The 22448-nt window shown below is 38.1% G+C and overlaps 1 protein-coding gene across 1 annotated transcript in view; it reads left to right on the top strand.

Annotated features, from left to right (window-relative positions):
- The window catches only part of ADAMTSL1 (ADAMTS like 1), a 412706-nt gene that overhangs the window by 85311 nt on the left and 304947 nt on the right, over window positions 1–22448 (top strand). Inside the window, 1 exon segment of the mRNA XM_065740553.1 lies at window positions 14664–14783. Coding sequence (XP_065596625.1) covers window positions 14664–14783 — 120 coding nt within the window.

Below are 22448 nucleotides of genomic sequence, written 5' to 3'. Positions count from 1 at the left end.
TATTGGAAAGCACCTGTTTCTCCCATTATTTCAGTAATAGAAATATACACTAGTGATCATGTTTCTCACTTTGTAAAATTAAATTTATAGGAAGAAAGCCCTCTTTAGTTCTGCTAAATCTTGAAAGAGTATTCACAGATGGGTAAGAATGTTTTAATAGCTGAGAAAATGTGTACAGGAAAGAGAACGTACAATTATCTAAGATTAGTTAAGTGATGTTTTCCTTGGTTCCCCAGAATTTGCTCTATCAAATATCATTATTGTGCTCTGAGTATCTGCTGTAGTTTCCATGTAAACAAATAGAAGGCATTACATTTGGAGCTAGCCATGGTTAAGAGTATTTCAAAGAAACATGTATCAGGAGTTAGAAAAACGTGCCATTAATACTCATGTGCTGGATTAAATGCCTGTAGCACGCCAAGATTTTTTAGACAAGTATCCTTAAATAATCCTTTTCTGAATTTTGCCAAAAAAGTGTTCTGAATTTAGTCCTATTTTTCAAAATTAATAATAAAAGTAATAGACAATAAACTATATCTGAAATTATTTCTGGTTTTTTTTCTGATTAAAACTTTTGCCTGAAAAAGTACAAATAGGGCCAAACCAAGGCAAATTCAAGTCCTTATACCTATTAAGAGAGAGAGTGTTCTGGAATTTTTTTTCTCATATGAGTGTGGTATGGCTAAGGTACATTTATAAAAACAAGGAATTGCTCCAGAACTCCAGAATTGCTGAAAAATATACACTTTAATATGTATATATGTTTTTTTTTTTTCTTTTTGTTGTTGTTGTTGTTTTTTGTTTGTTTGTTTGTTTCTTTTCCTGTGGAAATCTATTCTACTACATAGGAAAATGGAATAAGAAAGTATTTCCAGAAGTATGTGATCTAGTCATCAACATGATGCATAACATAACTTTACACAGTTTAAGATTTAATTTCTTCATATTACTTCTTTTTTCTTGCAACCAGTCCTCCTGGAGTGGTTGTTCCACAGTGTGATATTAAGAAAGGACTTTGCAAAATAACATAATTATTCAAGACAAGAACTGCTAGTTCAATTCCCTGCTTTCATACTGGAATGAAATTAATTTCTGTCTTTAACACAACATATACTCAAATAGGACAGAAGCAAATGTCAAGATTCCTTTGTGTTGCACAAAGCATGAACAAGTCTGAGAAGGAAGGAAGATTCTAATACTTAATGTGTAGGAAATGGGTAATGGGAAGTAATAATGCAAATAAATAAAAGCCCAAAGAAATATAGAGTATATACTAATTTTTGTATTATGCCTGGATTTTATATTTAAGCAGATGTATTTATGTACTGAATAGACAGCTTTAAATGGCTTTAAAAGACCTACCATAACCACTCTTCTACTTCAGCTTACACGGACTAATTTTCAGTGTAAGTTTCCACCTCTTCATAATTTGCAATTGTAATTGTAATTAACTAGTTTATAATCATTAAAAGTGAAAAATAATCATGTCTAATACCATTATGCTTATTCAAGCATCTGCTTCATCTGTGATTCTGATTCTGTCTAAACAACCAGTGGTTTGATGAAATTGGACTCTATTTGTTCTCATTTATCCTTAGTCTTACTTACCTGCAAAACAAATATGAAGGTAATTCTTAGTCTCATATCTCTGCTCTTTAGAAACCAAATTAAACCAAGCTCTTCATTTAGACAGGCTTAATCATTGTCTAGAAACTGCTATGGCTGAGCAAATTTTTGTGTGGTAAAATAATTTATTATATCTCTTTCGCTGACTGACTGTGGGTTATCCACAAGCAGATCTTTCACAGAATGTCATCTAGTTTTTGCAAAAGCACTGAAGCGCTGTTTCATAAAGCACTGCTTTACCACAGAATCTCACTCATACTCACTGTTTTTGTCTCTTGATTTATTGTTTTATAAGATGCTGGGAAAAAAAATCTAAATTTAAAGTTTAACTGATCTTTGTTTAGAGATTTAAATGGATCATTAATGCCAAGATGAACTTGGAAGAAGAAAGGGAAGGATAATACATGGCCACTGGAAATCTTTAGAAAGACTTTTTGTAGTAACTTCTGAAACAAAGTGACAAAGCACTAAATAGGATAGTTTTAGAGTAAGAACAAACAGAACTGTGAAGATTGTCTAATCAAATTTACAGAATTTGTTTAATGAACATATTTGGAGTATTTGATTAGCTTTTATAACCACCGCTGCAAAATATGTCAATAGCTAATGTAAAAATGAAATTCTTATCAAATTCTTTGAGCCAGATAGTAACTTACATATAAGGGAAAATTTGCACTCAGTTTCATTAAGGATGAAAACAAGATTATTCTAAATGAGCAAATGAATTAAAAATGAGCAATTTTGAACATAGCAATCCCTTGTATATTCTTGGGCTTTCCTTTGTTTTACTTACTGTTTTATGGAAAGCATTTATGCAGAATATTAATTAAAGATGTTTTTAAAATAGCATCATTTGCATGAAATACAGCTGAGTACCTCATAGCAGATGATTTTGATCCTATACTGTAAAAAAAGACATCTCCAGAAACCATTCAGCTCCCAGTTTTCTGCATAAAGATCTGAGAGTAGTTACCAGTTCTGATTACAAGAGTCTGACCCAACTGATTTCATTGATAATGTATGTGAAAAAGATTTGACATAGAAAATAAGGAGAAATAAAGAGGCAAAACTCCAACCCTATCAGAATAGAGATTTTTTTTTCCCAAGGCCAAAAAATGTACAGTTCTAATATCCCCACATTGTTCAGGATTAATAGGACTTTAAAACTATTCAAACCAGTCTTACTATTGGCAAAAAAGAATTAAAAATCTCAACAAATATACAGGATAAATTTATATATAAATGCAGGACATAAAATCTTACGTGAATAAAAAAGTTCCACAGACTTTATATAAATCAAGTTTTCTAATGTAAGGATAATCATACTAGAAAGATTTATGCAAAATCTCGATCCATGAAGATACTCATTGTTGAACATCTCTTAGCAGTTTTTTTAATATTTCTTAAGCATGAAAAAACGTTGGCTTCTATTTCAGCATTGGACAAGATGTAAAATGCTTCTGATAACAAAACAAAAACAAAGCCAATGAGTGCATTGATGGAACCAATGATCTTTTAGCTAATTAAAGAAGAAACATTCCCAGAATTTTCAGTGTCTGATTGTAACTAAATGAAATAATTGCAACATATTTGATTGAATTTTTGATCAGTTCATATAATATTATTACTGTTACTAATACCACTGTTAGCTGTTTGAAGTGTCTAGCTAGCTGTGTGATCTGCTTAACAGAAATTATACGTACTTACTCACCACTAGGTTTCTTCCAGGTCATTCCTGAAGTTCTAATCCCTAATAAAGATGGTCAGATTTAGAACAATATTACAGGACTATAAAGAGCAAGTGTTGCCTAACAGCGCTCAGCCTGTAAAGACTTATGTTGAGATAACTGCAATTATTTTTCATTAAAATGATAGATGTGCAGTAGAACAAACATTCCATTGGCAGTACTTGAACCCTGTGTATTGGTGGTTTCAATTAAGTCCACAACGTTAACTGAAATATTTTCTACAGAGTTCATTATTTAACATCATAATAAATTTCAACACTCAATAAGGATAATGGACAGAGTGGATCCTTAGCCTACTAGTTCTTTGATGTTCATTTTTCATAGGTTTCAAAAGCCCACGATTGAAATAAGTTCATAAGTTCATAAGTTCATAAGGTTGGAAAGGACCTACAAGATCATCTAGTCCAACCATCCTCCTATCACTATCCCTACCCAACTACTAAATCAAATCCTTTAGCACCTCATCTAAACGCTTCTTGAACAGCGCTAGGGATGGTGCCTCAACCACCTCCCTAGGCAGGCCATTCCAGTGCCTGACCACTCTTTCAGAGAAAAAATGTTTCCTCAGGTCTAATCTAAATCTTCTCTGGTGCAACTTCTGGCCATTCCCCCTCTTGTCCTGTCATTATTTATCAGGGAGAAGAGGCCCACCCCCTCCTCACCACAACCCCACTTCAGGAAGTGGTAGAGTGCAATAAGGTCTCCTCTGAGCCTCCTCTTCTCCAGACTAAACAATCCCAGCTCCCTCAGCCGCTCCTCATAAGACTTGTGCTCCAGACCCCTCACCAGTTTTGTTGCCCTTCTCTGAACACGCTCCAGGGCCTCAATGTCCTTCTTGTAGTGAGGGGCCCAAAACTGAACACAGTACTCGAGGTGCGGCCGCACCAGAGCTGAGTACAGGGGGATGATCACCTCCCTGCTCCTGCTGGCTACACTATTTCTAATACAGGCCAGGATGCTGTTGGCCTTCTTGGCCACCTGGGCACACTGCCGGCTCATGTTAAGCCGAGCATCAACCAACACCCCCAGGTCCTTTTCCTCTCCACATTCTTCAAGCCATTCTGTCCCAAGCCTATAGCATTGCATGGGGTTGTTGTGGCCAAAGTGCAGGACCCGGCACTTGGTCTTATTGAACCTCATCCCATTGAGCTCAGCCCAGCTGTTCAGCCTATCCAAATCCCTCTGAAGGGCCTCCCTACCCTCAGGCAGTTTGACGCATCCTCCCAACTTGGTGTCATCTGCAAACTTACTGAGGGTACACTCAATTCCCTCATCTAGGTCATCAATGAAGATATTAAACAAGATGGACCCCAATACCAACACTTGGGGGACACCACTCGTAACAGGACGCCAGCTGGACTTAACTCCATTAACCACTACCCTCTGGGCACGGCCCTCCAGCCAGTTCTCCACCCAGAGAAGAGCGAACCTGTCCACACCACGGGCTGCCAGTTTCCTCAGGAGAATACTGTGGGAGACCGTGTCAAAGGCCTTGCTGAAGTCCAGGTAGACTACATTGACAGCCTTTCCCTCATCTACCTGTCTGGTCACCCAGTCATAGAAGGAGATGAGGTTGGACAAGCATGACCTGCCCCTGGTGAACCCATGCTGGCTGGGTCTGATCCCTTTATTGCCATGCACGTGTCGTGTGATTTCCCTCAAGATCATTTGTTCCATAACTTTCCCTGATACCGAGGTCAGGCTGACAGGCCTGTAGTTCCCCGGGTCTTCCTTACGGCCTTTCTTGTAGATGGGAGTCACATCGGCAAGCCTCCAATCTTGTGGGACCTCTCCAGATAACCAGGAATGCTGATAGATGGCAGAAAGTGGCTCAGCAATCACCTCTGCCAGCTCCCTCAGCACCCTTGGGTGGATCCCATCTGGTCCCATGGACTTGTGGCAGTTCAGATGGAGGAGAAGATCTCTGACCGTCTCTGCTTGGATCACAGGGGGTGCATTATGCGCCCCGTCCCAGACTTCCAGGTCAGGGCAAGTACCGTGTGGACAACTGTTCTGTCTATTAAAGACAGATGTGAAGAAGGCATTGAGAACCTCAGCCTTTTCCTTATCATCTGTGGTTACATTCCCTGCCTCGTTGAGTAAAGGAGGGAAATTTTCCTTAGTTTTTCTCTTGCTGTTAATATATTTGTAAAAGGGTTTCCTGTTCTCCTTTACAGCAGTAGCCAGTCTAACTTCAAGCTGGGCTTTAGCATTTCTAATTTTCTGCCTGCAGATCTTGGCCAGTTCTCTGTAGTCACCCCAAGTAGCTTGTCCCATCTTCCAGAGGACATAGACTCTCTTTTTCTCTCGAAGTCTCAACAAAAGATCCCGGTTCATCCACACTGGTCTTTTTCTCCTCCGGCTTGACTTACGGGACTCCGGGACTGCCTGCTCCTGTGCCTTTAAGATTTCCATCTTGAGGAGCATCCAGGCTTCCTGGACCCCTTTACAAACCCTCAGGAGCAAGTCCCAAGGGACCTTTGCAACAAGTGTCCTGAACAGGTCAAAGTCTGCCCTCCGGAAGTCCAAGGTAATAGTTTTGCTAGTCACCCTCTTGACGTCACCCAGAATAGCAAACTCCACCATTTCATGGTCACTCTGGCCAAGACAATCTCCAAACTTCACATCCCCTACTAGTCCTTTCCTGTTAGTGAAAAGTAGGTTAAGCAAGGCATCTCCCCTGGTAGGCTCTTGCACCAGCTGTGTCAGGAAGCAATCATCCACACATTCTAGAAATCTCAAGGACTGCTTCCTCTGTGCAGGATTATATTTCCAGCATGTATCAGGGAAGTTGAAGTCCCCCATGAGAACGAGTGCTGGCCATCGTGCAACATCTACGAGTTGTTTATAGAACACCTCGTCAATTTCTTCATCCTGACTAGGCGGTCTATAACAGACTCCCACCACGATGTCACTCCTAAAGACTATCCCCCTGATCCTTATCCATAGACACTCTACTTTGTCATTTCCAACCACTAGCTCTTCAACATCAAAACACTCTCTGATATAGAGAGCTATGCCACCACCCTTTCTTCCCTGTCTATCCCTTCTGAAGAGCTTGTAGCCATCAATCCCAGTATTCCAGTCATGGGAGAGGTCCCACCATGTTTCTGTAATAGCCACAAGGTCATAGTTAGCCTGCCTCACAATGGCTTCAAGCTCTTCTTGTTTATTGCCCATGCTGCGTGCATGAATGCTGAAAGAAAATGTGAAATGCTGAAGAAAATGTGAAAGCCATCATTGTGATATCTTGTTTTCATGAGGAAAAAATTTATGAACAAAGGTCCCAGGAAACTGATATTCTGGATAGGTTGTCACTGTTTCCTCTTCCAAAAACTTAGTCAAAGTTCAGAGAAGAAACCTAGAAAATTCTGTAATTCAGAATAGATAAAAAATCTCTGAGAACAGGGAAGGGTAAAGAAAGACCAACTTTAAATTATTTGGTCTCTAGATAAGATCAACTCATTTAATTATTTCATATATGTATACTTCTGGATCCTTGTTCTGTTATGACAGAAGCCATATTACACATATGTTATGACAGACATATTATATATATTTTCTTTTAATACCAAGGAATAAAGGACAGTAACATGTGATAGTCTGAACATACCTTACAGTATCTGCTGCAAAGGATGACTTTATGTTTTCCTCAGATAGCATATACTATAAATATATATAACATATGTACAAAGCTACTTCATATTTTTAATGTACTGCTGATGGTCAACTGAGCCAGGCAAAGAAACAAATGGCTGAGAACAGGTTCATATATCAATATGTGTATATATTTTCCAGTGCTTTAAGCAATTGCATTGTTTGAAATATTTAGAAAACTAATTGTCTTGAACTTGAACAGAATCTAGCTTAAACTATGGTTTGATTCTTTTTTAAATATAATGTTTGAGGAACTAGAGCCATACCCAAATATATTCAAATATATTCTTACTATGCAATAAATGAGAACTAGATCATGTTCTCCAGTAAACTTCATTCTCTTGTTCACTAACTTATATCTGTGTATTCTATCATAACTACTGCTAAGAAGACTCTAATCAGAGGGATTATAAAGTATTTGCATATCTTTGATTCATTTGCTTCTGTGTGATTTCATCCCATTTTCCGTCATGGTCTGCTCCTCCTTCCCCTTCCCCTTCCCTTCCCGTTCCCCTTCCCCTTCCCCTTCCCCTTCCCCTTCCCCTTCCCCTTCCCCTTCCCCTTCCCCTTCCCCTTCCCCTTCCCCTTCCCCTTCCCCTTCCCCTTCCCCTTCCCATTCCCCTTCCCCTTCCCCTTCCCATTCCCCTTCCCCTTCCCCTTCCCCTTCACTTCTCTTTTTCTTCATCCTTTGCCCCTCTTCCCCCTCCTGCTTTTATTTATTCATTTATTATTGCCAAGTTTGCTTGGTAGTAGGAGAATTAGTGTGTTTTCGTACCTACTGCATTTTTTGCCACTCCATTTAATGGGGCTTTCTCCCTTGTTGCTACACTGTGGGTCAAGTGTAGGCGTGTGTATGCTTTACAAATTTGTACCCATCATTGCAAATGTCTGTCCAAGATGTTAATAGCTGGTGGTTTTGTTTAACAGACACTTCATGCTGTAATTCTTGAGTGCAAATCACTTTTTGTTTCTTTTGTTCATTTATAATGAGAGACTGAAACGGAGCTTAAATAATTCTTTTAATGAATACATTAACCAGACTCATCTATTGTGGCTGTTTAAGGACTGAAAATAATTAGCACAAAGCCACATTTCCTTCACAGAGCTTTAAAAAGAAGTCAGGGCATTACCATTAAGATAATCATGAATTCAGCCTCTGTGGAAAGAAGGGGAAGAAAGAGAAGAGATTAAATATATTTCAAGACAAGCAAAAAGATTTCTGGTGGGAACATTTCACTGTTGAATAAAACATTCCCTTGGGAAATAATTTGCAGTTTGGGTTTGTATTTTGAGGCATTTCGTGAATACCTTCAGAGACACAAAATAAAAACCTCCTACTCTCTTTAAAAATTCAGAACCTACAAAACCATTACAAGCAGTAGCTAGTTTCCTAAGAGACAGATTGTTAATTCAGAAACAATAATATCTGCACAGTTTAGAAAGTCTGGAGGCAGAAAGCAATACTGTTAATATTCAAGTCCCAGAAGAAGTTTTCAACAGGGCTAAAGAATTTTTTTATTTTCTTTTTACCTCTGTCTTATGTTTCCCAGAAAATGAAATTTTATTTTCAGTACATTACTGCACTGAAAATATGATACTTTATTTGTAAGACTGCTGACAAGAAGAGGATAAAAGCAGTAAGAAGAGCTGTAAGGCAAGAAGTAGCAACCAAGAAAAGCTGAAAATCCAATCTTTCAGAATTGATTTCAGAAAACAAACAAAAACAAACAAACAAAAAAACAACTTTAGGAGCAAAGAAAACTGCACTTCAATGCAGACTGATGTAGGGAGAAATTCTATTGACATTAGTTAGCTTAGAGCTGGAAGAGACGCTCAGCAGCGATACTGCATTTCTTCCAAATGTAGTAAAGTTTTACATGAAAGAGAAGAAAACATAAAGACTACCCAAAAAATTGGTGTTGTTTCTTACAAGCTTACTATTTGCTGTGAATGCATGAGTATTGTGTATCACCATCATCTGAACTTCCTTCTGACTGTTCATGTGGTGTTAATTATTTTCTATATAGTAACAACTCTTCAGCAAGTGACTGTCCAGCATATCAGTAATAAAGAAGCTCATGAGAAACATATCTAATTCCATTAGTATATTTCTCAGTAGGATATAGCACTGCTGAAACTTAAACATTGTCTTTGTCACCTGTGACAGTTTTATTATAATAGTTTTCGATTTGTTTCATTCTTGTTGCAATGACCTAGAAATGGAAAAAATATTCTCATCACATACACACACACACACACACACACAAAGAAAAGACTAGTTTTATTTACTTGTGGTACTTTGACAAGAAAGCAATTTATTTGAACTGAATCAAAGCAAAATTAAACTTCAAAGAAAGGAAATTTTTCAGGGAGCGAACAATCATCTTTATGGCTCCAGTTTAGCCTTTAAGGTGTCAGTGGTGAAAGAAGGGTCAGTCCAAACTGAAGTTATTTTCAGTCTGTGTCTTAAAATCAGATTTCTTCTTTTGGAGTCCACCTTACTTCCCAAATCATATTTACAATGCACTGTTTGATTTAAACCATGAGCTGACTTAATGACAGTAAAGTCTTCAAATTGTCAACCATATTAGAAATACATAAACACAGACTCTGATTACTTGGGCTTGCATATTTCTTCATAGAAACTAGAAAGCCTGGAAAATTCTGAACGTTTATGAATAACCAGTTTAATATTGTGTAATCCACAGTACAGAAAAGCAACATTTCCTGATGTCCTCGGTTAAACAGGATAGTATCTCTTCTTGCATGTATTCCTCCATGTAATACTGTGTCATCAGACCAAAAAATTCCCAGGAGGAAATGTACAGAATAGATTTCAAATTGTGTGTAACATTCTGGCTTGCCACGTAAGAATAAAGAGTGTTCAGAATGATTCACAGCAACAGAATCGTGCAGTAACATCTCTGTGTATTTTTGTTTTTACATAGATTTTGGTAAAGACAAAACAGCTTTCAAAATTCAGATTCAGAGCTGGACCATAACTGCTTCTAAACTTGGGTCATGTTATTGGGCTTGTGCCCATATCTGTTCAACCAAATCCCTTTTTGGATAATAGAGAAAAAGAAAGCTTTGGATCAATACAGTAGGAAAGAACATGGAACATTAAATACAGCAATAATTATTTTATTTTGGAACTCTAACTTTGCTTTAGAAGTCAGGAGTACTTCAGAAAGTTTGTTTGGCAGCTAACATATTTAGACACAGCTGTTGATCTTCTAGACTACTTTTTCTTATTATTTGACTGAGTTTTTTTCAAGGTCAAGAATGTCAGCAAACCTCCTACCTCTTAAGACTCACATAAAAATGTGTTACCTTTGCGCTTGAATGTGCACAGGAGCTAAAGTATAGTGCTGTTCTTAGCTTTTAGTGAGAGTAATTCAGAGCTGAAATACACGCAGAAGTACTCTATCATTTTGAGTGGTGTATAAACCAGAAGGAATATTGCAAGAGTATAACTTAGCCTGTTAAAAGACTGCATTCCTCATTCCTCACTACAAATGTCATTGTTATCTTTCTGGTATTTAATGTATTATTTTATGCCAGATGCTTCAAGTTCTAATTTGTTTCTGTCATGAAATCTAAAAGATTTCATGCCTAACAATACTACTAATAATGAAAAATAATCTTTTCTATCATTGTAAATGCACTCACACTGGACCTGGTTGAATAATTAATTCATTGTTTAAATTGATCAGAGAGTGATACAAACTGAGCTATAAAAAGGAGAAAAACGTAGCTGTTCATATTTTTGCTGGAGTTTTGTCTCCTCTCAATTTTATACGTTTCTTTGTATAGACAGTTGGACACCTGAATACCCACAAACTCTCCTGATGATGATAAGTTGTCTTCTAAGATATTGTGCACATCAGCTGTGGGAACAGGCTGTGTTACAATGATAATGGTTTTCCTGAGAGAATGAAATCGTGATATAAATATAGCTGACACCTCAAGAAAGCTTAAGAAATGGAAAACAGCCTTTCTGGATATTAATCCAATTTACTGACACTCGTCTTAAATGAACTGATTCCATCTCTCTCAGTCAGAAACATCAACCTCTACTAGGTCTAAGTTTCATCAGCAACTGTATAGATTATGATCATACAGTGCACTTGGGAGGAACTACTGTTCAAAGCTGGAATACATATGTTATAAATTAACAGGAGAAAAACAATTTTAGATTGCTATATACTTCTCAGTTTTCTCCTTTTTTCAAGATTCAAATTTGCTGAGCAAAAAAAAATAAATTATTGTTCTAATTATTGATTTTTTTCTTTTACTTCTCAGCTTCCTTCATCCTCAGTTTTTTGATCTTTATTCTTAACTCTCATTGTGTGTATTCTTGTATTTTTTTGTTCAGGGCCTCTGACATCCACTTCCCTAACATGTAATTAATAGCAAATAAACATTAGTAGAAATATGATTAAAGATTTAAAGGTTAACAATATTCTACTGAGATTTTTAATACTGCAAACACATCCTGCAGAAAGTCTTTAATTATTTGTAACTTAGGAAGATAATGCAATAATGAAGTAGGTTTGGTGTCTCTTTGTAAGCCATTTAGCAATTGTTTAAAAACTGGAAGCTGTCTCTCTTGGAAAAGATTTTCAGAATCTTGAGTTTATTTACACAGAGACACAATAAACAGTGTAGGAAGGTTAATTATTGGTAAGAAGTCAGATTTCTGTTACCTGAATTCTAAAACAAGAATTTTAAGAAGCCTTAGTAAATCATTTTAACTGTCACATTTGCTTATCTTGAAATCACTTATAAGTAAAATAAAACTATAGATTTTTGGTTGTGAAATACATTTTATTGCTGAGCATTTCTTGCCACATATGGAATAAAATCTTCAAGAGCACTGTTTGTCTATAAATTTTATAAGAAAAGAATGTGTGTCACTAACAAGGCATCTTTTCCTCCTGGACATATGCTTTTTTTTTTTTCTGACACTACAAAGGATTTGCTTTTGACATAACTCAATAATATGAGTGAATTATCAGTGTATCTCTCAATATTATCCACAAGATGAAAGGCTAAGTATGAATTTTAAAGCCCCACATTTGTAAAATTCTGTTTCTTTTATGGAAATGTATTTAGTTAGTTACTTGAAATTTACAACAATGTAGATCAAAACTACCAAAATAATGAGATACCTTGTATACTACTACAGACAAGAGGCTTTATACAAAAGGTAAAACCTTCCTAACAACCATATAATTTGATTTTGGGGACCCCTTCCCATTGCCAATTTCATGATAATGTATTCCCATCCCCCACATTAATTTTATTCATTCAACTCCTTCTAGACTCACCATTATAGCTGCACTAACTCTGATCTCTCTTCCCAGTTGTCAGGGAGGACTGCCTCCTCCCAGAAAATTCAAGTCACTTGTAGGGAGTAGGAAATCTATACTTCATCCTCTCCCTGGACACTACACATAACATTTGTGGTACTACCAAGCCCTTCTTTTTCCCTGTTGTTTTCTGACAGGAAAACTGAAACTAGGATAAATATGGGATCTGGTTTTGCAGAAGCATAAACACAAGGAAAAATCATAATAACAGATAATAACAACAGAACATGAAATTTCTTCTTAGAAACATAAATTTAGTAATGTGGCACTAGTAATAGCTACAGTTAATTTGAGAGTCCTGTGCTTATCTTAAATATATGCAGAAATATTATAGCTATCATTTCTGATTAAAGGATCTTGTTCACCAGAAGGAGAAACAGAAAAAAAGATATCTAGACACTCTACTGTTGCCCTGTGCTAGTGTATCTATATTTTTTTTCAGAAACATAAATCAGAATCTCATATATTACATGCATTTATGACTTGACTAATACACACCAGAGTTGCAGTTCCTATTGTAAAAAAATACAAAGTATTCTTACTTGCCAATTTTGATAAATTATTCTCTCAAATTGAATTGCCTTCAATTATGTTGTGAATTGCTGAAAACTATAAAATGTATTAGAATTCCTCTTGATAATATAGTCTCTATTTTGGTTGTTAGTAGACTTTATGGATATTCCACATGTAGTGGAAATAATTTTGCTCAATTAATAAAAGTAAGATCTTCCAATTAGAGAGAAAAAAACATCCTTGCAATTTCACTCTTTTTCAGAAAAAAAAAAAAAGGAAAAAAAGCAAAACAGTATCAGAGGTAACATTTGTTTATTACTTGATGAGGATTATCACCTTAAAAATAGGGACACAAGAAAACAAGAGACATTTAAAACTTTTTTCACCTCTGTCATCACATTGATGATGGGCTCTGGGACTCCCAGAGCTTGGGATTGGAGGATTAAGACTGGGGTAATGGTGAACTCCCAGCCAGTCCTGAACTTCTTCAGGGTTTGCTGCTCCAGATGATTGTAAGTTGTTTTGTGGAGCTCAAAGGAATCAATCCCAGGGTACTCAATGGGATGGCTGATGTATCTTTGAGACCTCTCTCAGTTACTTTTTGAATGTATTGGGAATCTGGAGATGTCCCAGACAACTGAAAGCCAGCAAATACTATCTCAGGAAGAGCAAGAAAGGAGACGCCCAATAATTACAGGCCTGTCAGCCTCATTTAATTGCCTCGCAAAATTAAGGAGATTGTTCTGGGATTTACTCATAAATACCTTAAAAACAATGCATTCATTGGTAACAAAAGTTTGCAAGAGGAAAATCTTGTTTAACAAATTTAATCTGTATTTATGACAAGGTTGAACATTTCATTGATCAAGGGAAACAAGTAGATAGAATCTTTTTGGATTTCTGCAAAGCTTTTGATACTGTTTCTCATAGAGAACTTCTGTACAATATGTCCAGCTAGACCAAAATATAATGTGGTAGGTGAGTAATTGTCTGATGATTTGAGCTTAGTTTTACAACAAATGAGATTACCTCAGGCCTGCAACCAGTCAGTAGTGGGGTTCTCTGGACTCCATTTTACTACTGTTTCTTGTCAATGTTTCCGTAAGTGATTTGGATACAGCACTTACACTAAGTTTGCAGTTTGCACTAAACTGGTAGAAGCTGCTGACTCCTTCAATGATAGAGAGACCTTGCAGAGAGATCATGACAAACTGAAGCTCTAAGGAATTTAGGGGTTTAGTAAGAACAAGTACAAGATTTTGCACCTGGAATAGGACAACCCTGGTTCTGTATACAGCCTGGGAGACAAGAGGCAGGAGAGTAGCGGCACTGAAATATTAGCTCTAACTTTTGAAGACAATGTGGCCAATGTACTGGACAAAGATGACCAGTTCCAGAAAAATATAAATACAGTCTAAATGTTAAGTTCCCAAAATACTGAAATTCATTTCATGAAAGAGACATTAAGAGTTACTGCTTTACAGGCCATTTCTAAAAGGAACAAATAACATATTTAAAAAGAAGTATGTACTATAAATGACAACTATTAATTTTTTTCTTGGATTTCTTTAAATGCCTATCTTTATTTTCATTAGTATCAGTATTGACTTCTTAGAATTAGTTTAATAATAGAATGAAAAATACCAATAACAGATGTTTGGGTATTCCATCCTGATTTATTTAGAGATGCTGTCTATGTTAGAATTGAAATGTTGCTTTTCCTAATATCATTGTTTCATGCTAGGTTTGTGGAGACCAAAGCCAAGAAGCAGTTTTCCTACGTGAATTTACACTGATTCGAAGAGAAAGCCTACATGATGATTTCCTGTCTGATTTGCTGAATAACCACAGAACAGAAGATCTGGTAGGATTTATCTTTTGTTATAAAATATCTACAAGAATATAGATTTTGCAAAGGCTTCTCTCTCCTCTTGTAAAAAACTGCAAATTTGTTTTGTAAAGAAGAAATGTCACGCTGAAAATATTGGAAATTTCAAATTCATAGGACAGGTGTCAAAGGCAAATCCAATAGAAACACAGGTTTTTCTGTTTATTTCAAATTAAAGTGTTTCTCATTCAGAATTTTGTCAGTTTCATTTTCTATTCTTTTTTGATTTGCCCACTCAAAGTATGTTTATATGTAATTAAATTTTGAATGAGCAAAGTTAAATCTGTAGGTTATTTAAGAGATAATAATAATAATATAATATTTATATTTTATGCAATATTTAATTATAATTTAAAACATTTATTTTATAAAATGCATCATGGATGCATCATAAAGCAGCTTCATGAAAAAATGCATTTTCACTCTCTTCTGTTTATTTTTGGCAAGATGTGTTTTTCAAGTCTGAAGAATTTCAGAAATTCCCTGGATATTGTTGAAGAGAAGAACATGGATAAAGCTGAGAAACATAAACTTAATGGTGCTTTAGTATGAAATAAAGCAAGCCAGCTGACTTAAAACTGCTGTAAATGCATAGGTCTAATATATTCAAGGGTTGCTTTTTAGTGGTGTTCAACACATGCTGGTATAAAAGAATTGGTGGTTAGCTTCATAGTTCTGTGAACTGCTGATGTATTTTAAGGATTAAAGTTCAAAATAAATATACTGTAGAACAGGAAAAGTGATTCTAGAATAATTTAATGTTGATACAGCATTGCTTACTGGCTTTCCCATCTGCATTTTCTCATAGCCCTAGATGGCACTGCCCCAAGTTGCTTTTCTCAGTGCATGAGTTAATGTTAGCCAATTATCATCAGTGGAAGCATGTGCAGCTAGGACTTTGGCAGGATGTGGTAGATGTCTTTTTATGAGTCTTGTTGCTCAGGTCAAAGAATCTAGTTAACAAAGGGAGTGAATTCTTTAAACAGCCCACTTTGTGTATGCTAATTCATCTGCTCTAAGACAGGCTGTCCTTAGTTCTTTACAAACTCTTCAAAGAGATTTCACATCAGGCAAAACCAACACTTTCTTCTTTCACTGTGGGTAATTACATGACATTTTGGAATTTCATCAAGCTACTGATTTACTGCAAAGACTAAAATATTCATTGAACAGAGAGTGCTGGTCTTCTGCTACATCTATCTACACATTAATCCATGTTGTCCATGGAAACCATTCATTCTCAGAGGTCCAAATTTGATTATGAGCATTCAGCATCTCTATCTCTCAAACGATATAACAGAGAAGGCATTATCAAGATTTAAGGCATAGTTACTAACATATCAGACAAAATGTTATAAGGGTCTGCAACACAGATCTTGAATTACTGAAGCAGAAATATAGAGTGTAGTTTTCCAGAACAGAAAACACAAGCTATATATGCAGGACCAATGTCTTAATTCAGATGACCAATCCATTTTTTTGTTTGTTTCCTTTTATTTTCTGCTCTGATCAGAATGTATCCAGTGAGAAAGTCTGCTACAGAGCTATTTGTCTATAAGATGTAATACAGAAGAAAACAGTCTTTATCATCATACCCCTCCACAAATCTTCCACTTCTGTTCTTTTTTCGGAGTTCTTTGAATCACATAGGCTAGGTTTCTCTCTTTACAAATTTTCAAACTCAGTGGAACCCACATGAAAGCTGTGTAGCTAGAATCCTACCAATTAGAAAAGTCTTTAACCTTTGCATTTCTCCTCAGTGATGACATAGAATCACAGAATCATAGAATGGTTTAGCTGGGAAGGGGCCTTAAAGATCATCCAGCTCCAAACCCAAGTCAGGATGCCCAGGATCCCATCCAGCCTGGCCTTGAGTGCCTCCAGGGATGGGATACCCACAGTGTCTCTGGGCAGCCTGCTCTAGTACCTCATCACCCTCTGAGTAGAGAATGTCCTATAATCTAAACTAAATTTACCTTCTTTTAGTTTTAAGCCATTCCCCACTGTCCTATCAGTTAGAATGTGTAAAAAATCAATGTCCTTCCTGATTATAAGATCCCTACAAGTACTGGGAGGCCATAATGAGGTCTCCTGGGAACGTCTTCTCCTAGATGAACAAGACCAGTTCAGAATCACAGAATTGTATGGGTTGGAAGGCACCTCTAGAGATCATCGAGTCCAAATTGTGCCAAAGAAGCTCCCTAGACCAGGTTGCACAGGTAGGTATGCAGGCAGGTCTTGATCGTCTCCAGAGAAGGAGACTGCACAGTCTCTCTGGGCAGCCTGTGCCAGTGCATAGCTGCTTTCAAGTTTCCCCAGTTTGTACATACACCTAGGATTGTCCTAACTCAACATCTTGCTCATGGCTTCTTGAACCTCATAAGTTTCCCATGGGCCCTCTTTTCAAGCCTGCCCAGATTCCTCTGGAGGACAACCCTTCCTTCTATTGTACCATTCAGCTTGGTGTCATCAGCAGACTTGCTGAGGATACACTTGATCCCACTCCCTATGTCATATCCATCTAATAGTCTAGCCTTCAAATCCACATCTTGTCAAAGTGGAGATAAGGATGTGGTGTGGAACTGTGTGAGCCTTGCACAAGTCTAGGTAGATGACATAAAATGCCCTTTCATTGTCAAACAGTGTCACTACTCCATCATAGAACGCCACCAGATTGGTCAGCCCTTGCTGAAGCCATGCTGTCTGTCTTGGATCACTTCTGAATCTCCTATGTGCCTTAACATAACTTCCAGGTATGCACATGAGGCTCACCAGTTTCCTGGGTCTTCTCTTCTCGTTGTCTTAAAAATGGGAGTGAGGGGGCTAAGTCACCAGGGACTTAATCTGACACTCATGACTTTTCAAATTTGATGAAGAATTTCTTGATAGCTGCAGCTATGGAACTGGAACACGTCATCGATCCTCATAGATGTGCGTACACTCGGTTTCATGAATTGGTCTTGGACTTGCTCTGCTCTTACAGTGGGAAAGATTTATCTCCCTGGACCCTCACCTAAAGGTTCAGGGATATAAGAATAGGAAGCCTGACTGACAGTAAATACAGAGGCAAGGAACTTGCTGAGTAACTCAGCCTTCTCCATGTCAGTTGAAGCCTTCGTCATTTATCAAAAACTTTCTCCTTTGTTTGTCTCCTATGACCAGTGTACCTGTAGAACTCATTTTCCACATTTCTCAGCAAGTTCAGTTCCATCTCTCCCTTGCCTTTCCTGATCCTATCTCTGCAAATCCAGACAGTATCCCTCTATTCTTCCTAGGCCACATGTCTCTGTTTCCACTACCTGTACATTTCCTACTTTTCCGTTAGTTTGACCAGCACATCAACCATGCAGGTTTCCTGCCTCTTCTGCTTGATTTCTTATGCTGAGGGATGTAGAACCTGTCCTGTTTAATATCTTTATTGATGACCTGGATGAGGATTTTGAGTGCACACTTAGGAAATTTGCAGATGACACCAAGCTTGGTGGGAGTGTCAATCTACCCAGGGTAGGATTGCCCTTCGGAGGGATCAGAACATGCTGGATAGCTGGGATATGTCCAATTGGATGTTCAACATGACCAAGTGCCAGGTCAAGCATTTTGGCCACAACAACCCTAGACAAAACTACAGTCTTGTGTCAGAATGGCTGGAAGACTCTCTGGAAGAAATGGACCTGGTGGTGTTGATCAATGCTTGGCTAAACGTGAGCCAGCAGTGTGCCCAGGCAGCCACAAAGGCTGATGAGATCCTGGCTTGTATCAAAAATACCATAATCAGCAGGCATAGGGAAGAGATTGTCCCTCTGTACTCAACAGTTTTGGGCTCCCCACGACAAGAAAGATATCAAGGTCCTGGAAAGTGTCCAGAGAAGGGTAACAAAGACGGTGAAGCATCTGGATCACAAATCTTAGAAGGAGCAGCTGAGGGAACTAAGACTGTGTAGTCTACAGAAAAGGAGGCTCAGGGAAGACCTTATAGCTCTCTGCAACTACTTGAAAGGAGGTTGTGACAATGTGGGCATGAGTTTCTTCTTTCATCTAACTAGAAATAGGACTAGAGGTAATGGCCTCAAGTTGAGCTAGGTAAGATTCAGGTTGGATGTTAGAAAAAATTTTTCTCTGAGAGGGTGCTGGAATTCCAGAACACTTTTCAGAGAAAGGTGCTGGAATGGGCTGCCCAGGGAGATGGTTGAGTTGCCGTTCCTTGAAGTGTTCAAGAAATGTATTGATATCTACTAAGAGACATTATTTAGTGAGGAAATACTGATGATAGGTGGATAGTTAGAGGTCTTTTCCAATCTTGGTGATTTTAAGATTAGATGATTCTTTGTTGCTTATCATCAGACATCTGAGTGGTGGAAAGACCCCATCAGGATGAGATCCTGCAAGCACGATGCTCCCTGTAGCTGAAGCAAGAAGGTCTTGTCAACAGGCTCCCCTTGATCAGGAGGCCTGTAGTAGATCCTCACCAGATGTTCTCCATTAGTCTGGTCATTAATTTTAACCCACAAGCTCTCAACCTGAAAATGACTGATTCTCAGAGTAAGCTTTCCACAATCTATCCAGTCCTTAAAATAGAGGATAGCTCTTCTGCTCCTTCTGCCCTGAATAACTATTTTAAAAGGTTTGAAGTCCTCAGTCATAGTATTCCAGTTTTGCAGTTCATCTCACCATGGTTCTCTGATAGCAATAAGGTCATAGTTTTTTAATTGCAAAAAAAAGTACATCCCCTCCCCCTGTCAAATCTGTTTTAAAGTTATGGTGATTAGTCCAGATAGCCTGCTGCCCAGTATATTCTTCCTACTCTTCCCATTCTGGTTAGTTGTGTCTTATCCACTGTCAACATGCCCAGTGTCTAAAAGGTGTGTACAAGGTCATATTGCCCAAAATCCTACGCATGACATCATCCACGCAGCTATTCATTCAAGTGGTCTGTTCTCCTCCTGCACAGCCCTCAGTCTCTAACCAGGATTGTGGAGAACTTTACCTGTGCTCCTAATCAATTCAGAATCTTCCTAGGAGACATAACGTCTTTTAAGATATTTTGTAATTTCCTAGTCACAGCTTTCTGTGACCCAACTTGAAAGGACAGGAGAGGATGGTAATCCTTTGACTTTATCATACGTAATAGTCTCTTCCAGATGACCTGAATACTGGCCCCTGACAAGAAGCAAACATCTCTAGAGAGATCATCTGGGCTGCAAATATGGGTCTCAGTGTCCCTCTACAAGAGTGACACTCCATTAGCCAGAGTCCCCATTTCCAATGCCTTTCATTTTTGTTGTTTACACTGGTTATGATTTGAGTCTTTGGTTGAAACATCTTAACACTGTTGACTCTTTCAAAGTCTGAACCATTATCCACTCTCTTCTCCTTCCATCCTCAGTACCTTAATATCTGTTTCTTAAGGGCACTTCAGGGACAAGGGAGAGGCTTCTCCTATTCTGAGTGGAGATGAGCATCCAGGATCCCTCATCTGATGTGTTGTTGCAATCTGTTTCCTCAAGGCTGGAAACTAGCTTAGCTTCTTGAAGGGACTTAAGACAGGGCTGTCTGCCCCTGCCCCTGCCACTGCATGATGCCAGGTGCCAATCTCTCTCCAGTTCCTAAATACTTCTCAGCCTGTTGATTTCTTCATGCAACCTGGCTACCTGCTCAAAAAGTTTGTCGAGCTGGGCAATCTTGCACTGATGGCATTCCCCTCTTCCATCAGTCTCTGGGGCACTTCCAGGTTCTGTAGTTTCCCACAACCAAAGGTCTGAGCATTTCTGTCGCTTCTCAGGAGGTCTGAATGGGTGCAAGCATCAGCCTGGGAATGTTGTGGCTCCTCTGGCTGGGCTTCTGCCTAGGACTGACCATTGTGGCTGGTGGTGTCCATGCTTGTTTCTCAGTGGAGTACTGCTTCTTGCTGCTTTCACATGAGAAGAACTTGCCTCCTCTCTGTGTGCCATGCCTGTATGATCTGGTTTGCACAGAGTGCAAACTGCATCACTTTGTTACTGCTGCATCATGCCCTATTTGCCTGTTTTGGTTGCTTGTGCTCCCTAGGGGCTGCCTATGTATGCATGGGGATGTTCCACCGCTGCTGCTGACCCTCTGCTCCTGCATTGTCTCCTCCCATGAGAGCAGGGGCTTCTGGAAGCTCTAGGTGTTTCTCTCCTTGCCCTGAGATCTTGTTGTTTTCAGGACCCCACCTTGTACAACTGTGATCCTCTGCTTTGCTGTAGAACATGACTGCAGTGGTGCTGATCACATCAGAAGATCAAAATGAGTTGATCCAATGCTTTCTGGGAAAATCTAGGTAGATGACTCAGATTTAGAAATTACTGTCTGAGGAGTGTGGCATCACTCTTCAAGAAATGTCATCAATATATTTTCTGTAGATAACTGAAAGCATCTCAATAGAATGGTCTATATCTGATGCTGAAAAGTAAAATCCCCAGTCCATAACCATCTGTGAGGAGTGATATAATTCCAGAGATGCCAAATAAGTCTCTTATAGTATAAATAAAAATGGCTACTGTCAGCTAGTAGTCATGCATAGCCTTCTGGGCCTGTACTGTCTGCTTGTATCTTAGGCTGTCTGTCTGCTTGTATCTTCCCAGACAGACAACAAACTCTACTGTTGGATGGTGCAATATCTGGTGTTACTAAAATCAGATAATTTAAAGTAGCAGTGATACTATAGTTATATCTTGCAAAAGATATAAAGTGTGCAAAAGATTTTTAGATTTTTTCGTAACTAGTCACTGGAGCAAATAAGGTCAATAAGAAAATATTTGGCTTCCTGCTTGCCAAGATGTTTCAAGAAAATTGCAAGCTTTTGAGTTAAAAAGTATAGTTTAACCTAAATATCTTTGCCTGTGATACACAATGTCCAACTAGTAATACAGAACATTCTTCCACCTTTTCAAATTTATCATGATGAATATTCTATTTCTAATCTGTGAAGGCTTTATGTTGGCCATTTAAATATTTAAAAGAGGTGCTTTATTTTCCTTTCTGCTTAGATTTCCATCATTAACTTTAGGTACAGAGATTTACTAGAACCCAGAAAAGATCTGTGTTTTATCATTTTCTGCCCTATGCAAAGCCAATAACTGTGATTATACATTCAAAATTCTTTAAAGGAAGCCACTGATAAATGAAAATCTTATTGCTGCTCTGCACAGAAGACAGATGTTCTCAATGATGTTAGGTCAGCCTTATGTTTGCTGCTGTCAACCCAGTCATTCAAAAATCTCAAATCTGTTCGGGCAAAACCATGAAATTGGCTTTAATGTTTTGGGGTACAAAGAACTCCCCAAACTTCTAGTAGTAGTCAGACATCAGGAGCACTAATAGTGTTTTCTTATCAGGAAAATAATGCCTTCAGAAAGATGCAAAATCAAACTGAGGCTTTCTCAGGGGCTGTAAAGAAAGCAGTGGCAGGCAGTGAGGGCGCAGATTTCTCACATGCCACCTGAAGCAACTGCAAATTGTGACAGAACATGGCTTGTGAAGCTTGCTGTCATGCCATAACCAGCAGGTTTCCTGACAGCAGGAGGATTTCCTAGGCCACAGTTTAAATATCACTGCTGTAGGAGAACCTCTTCTCTTTACAGATGAGAGCAAATTTTCCGGTTTTTCTTTGACATGTGAACA

This window comes from Cyrtonyx montezumae, unplaced genomic scaffold (genome assembly GCF_038088225.1).
Source record: "Cyrtonyx montezumae isolate F1298 unplaced genomic scaffold, pur_monq_1.0 scaffold_29, whole genome shotgun sequence".
Classification (NCBI taxonomy): Eukaryota; Metazoa; Chordata; class Aves; order Galliformes; family Odontophoridae; genus Cyrtonyx; species Cyrtonyx montezumae.
The sequence above is the reverse complement of the archived record's forward strand: the minus strand, read 5'-3'. Positions and strand labels throughout refer to the sequence as shown.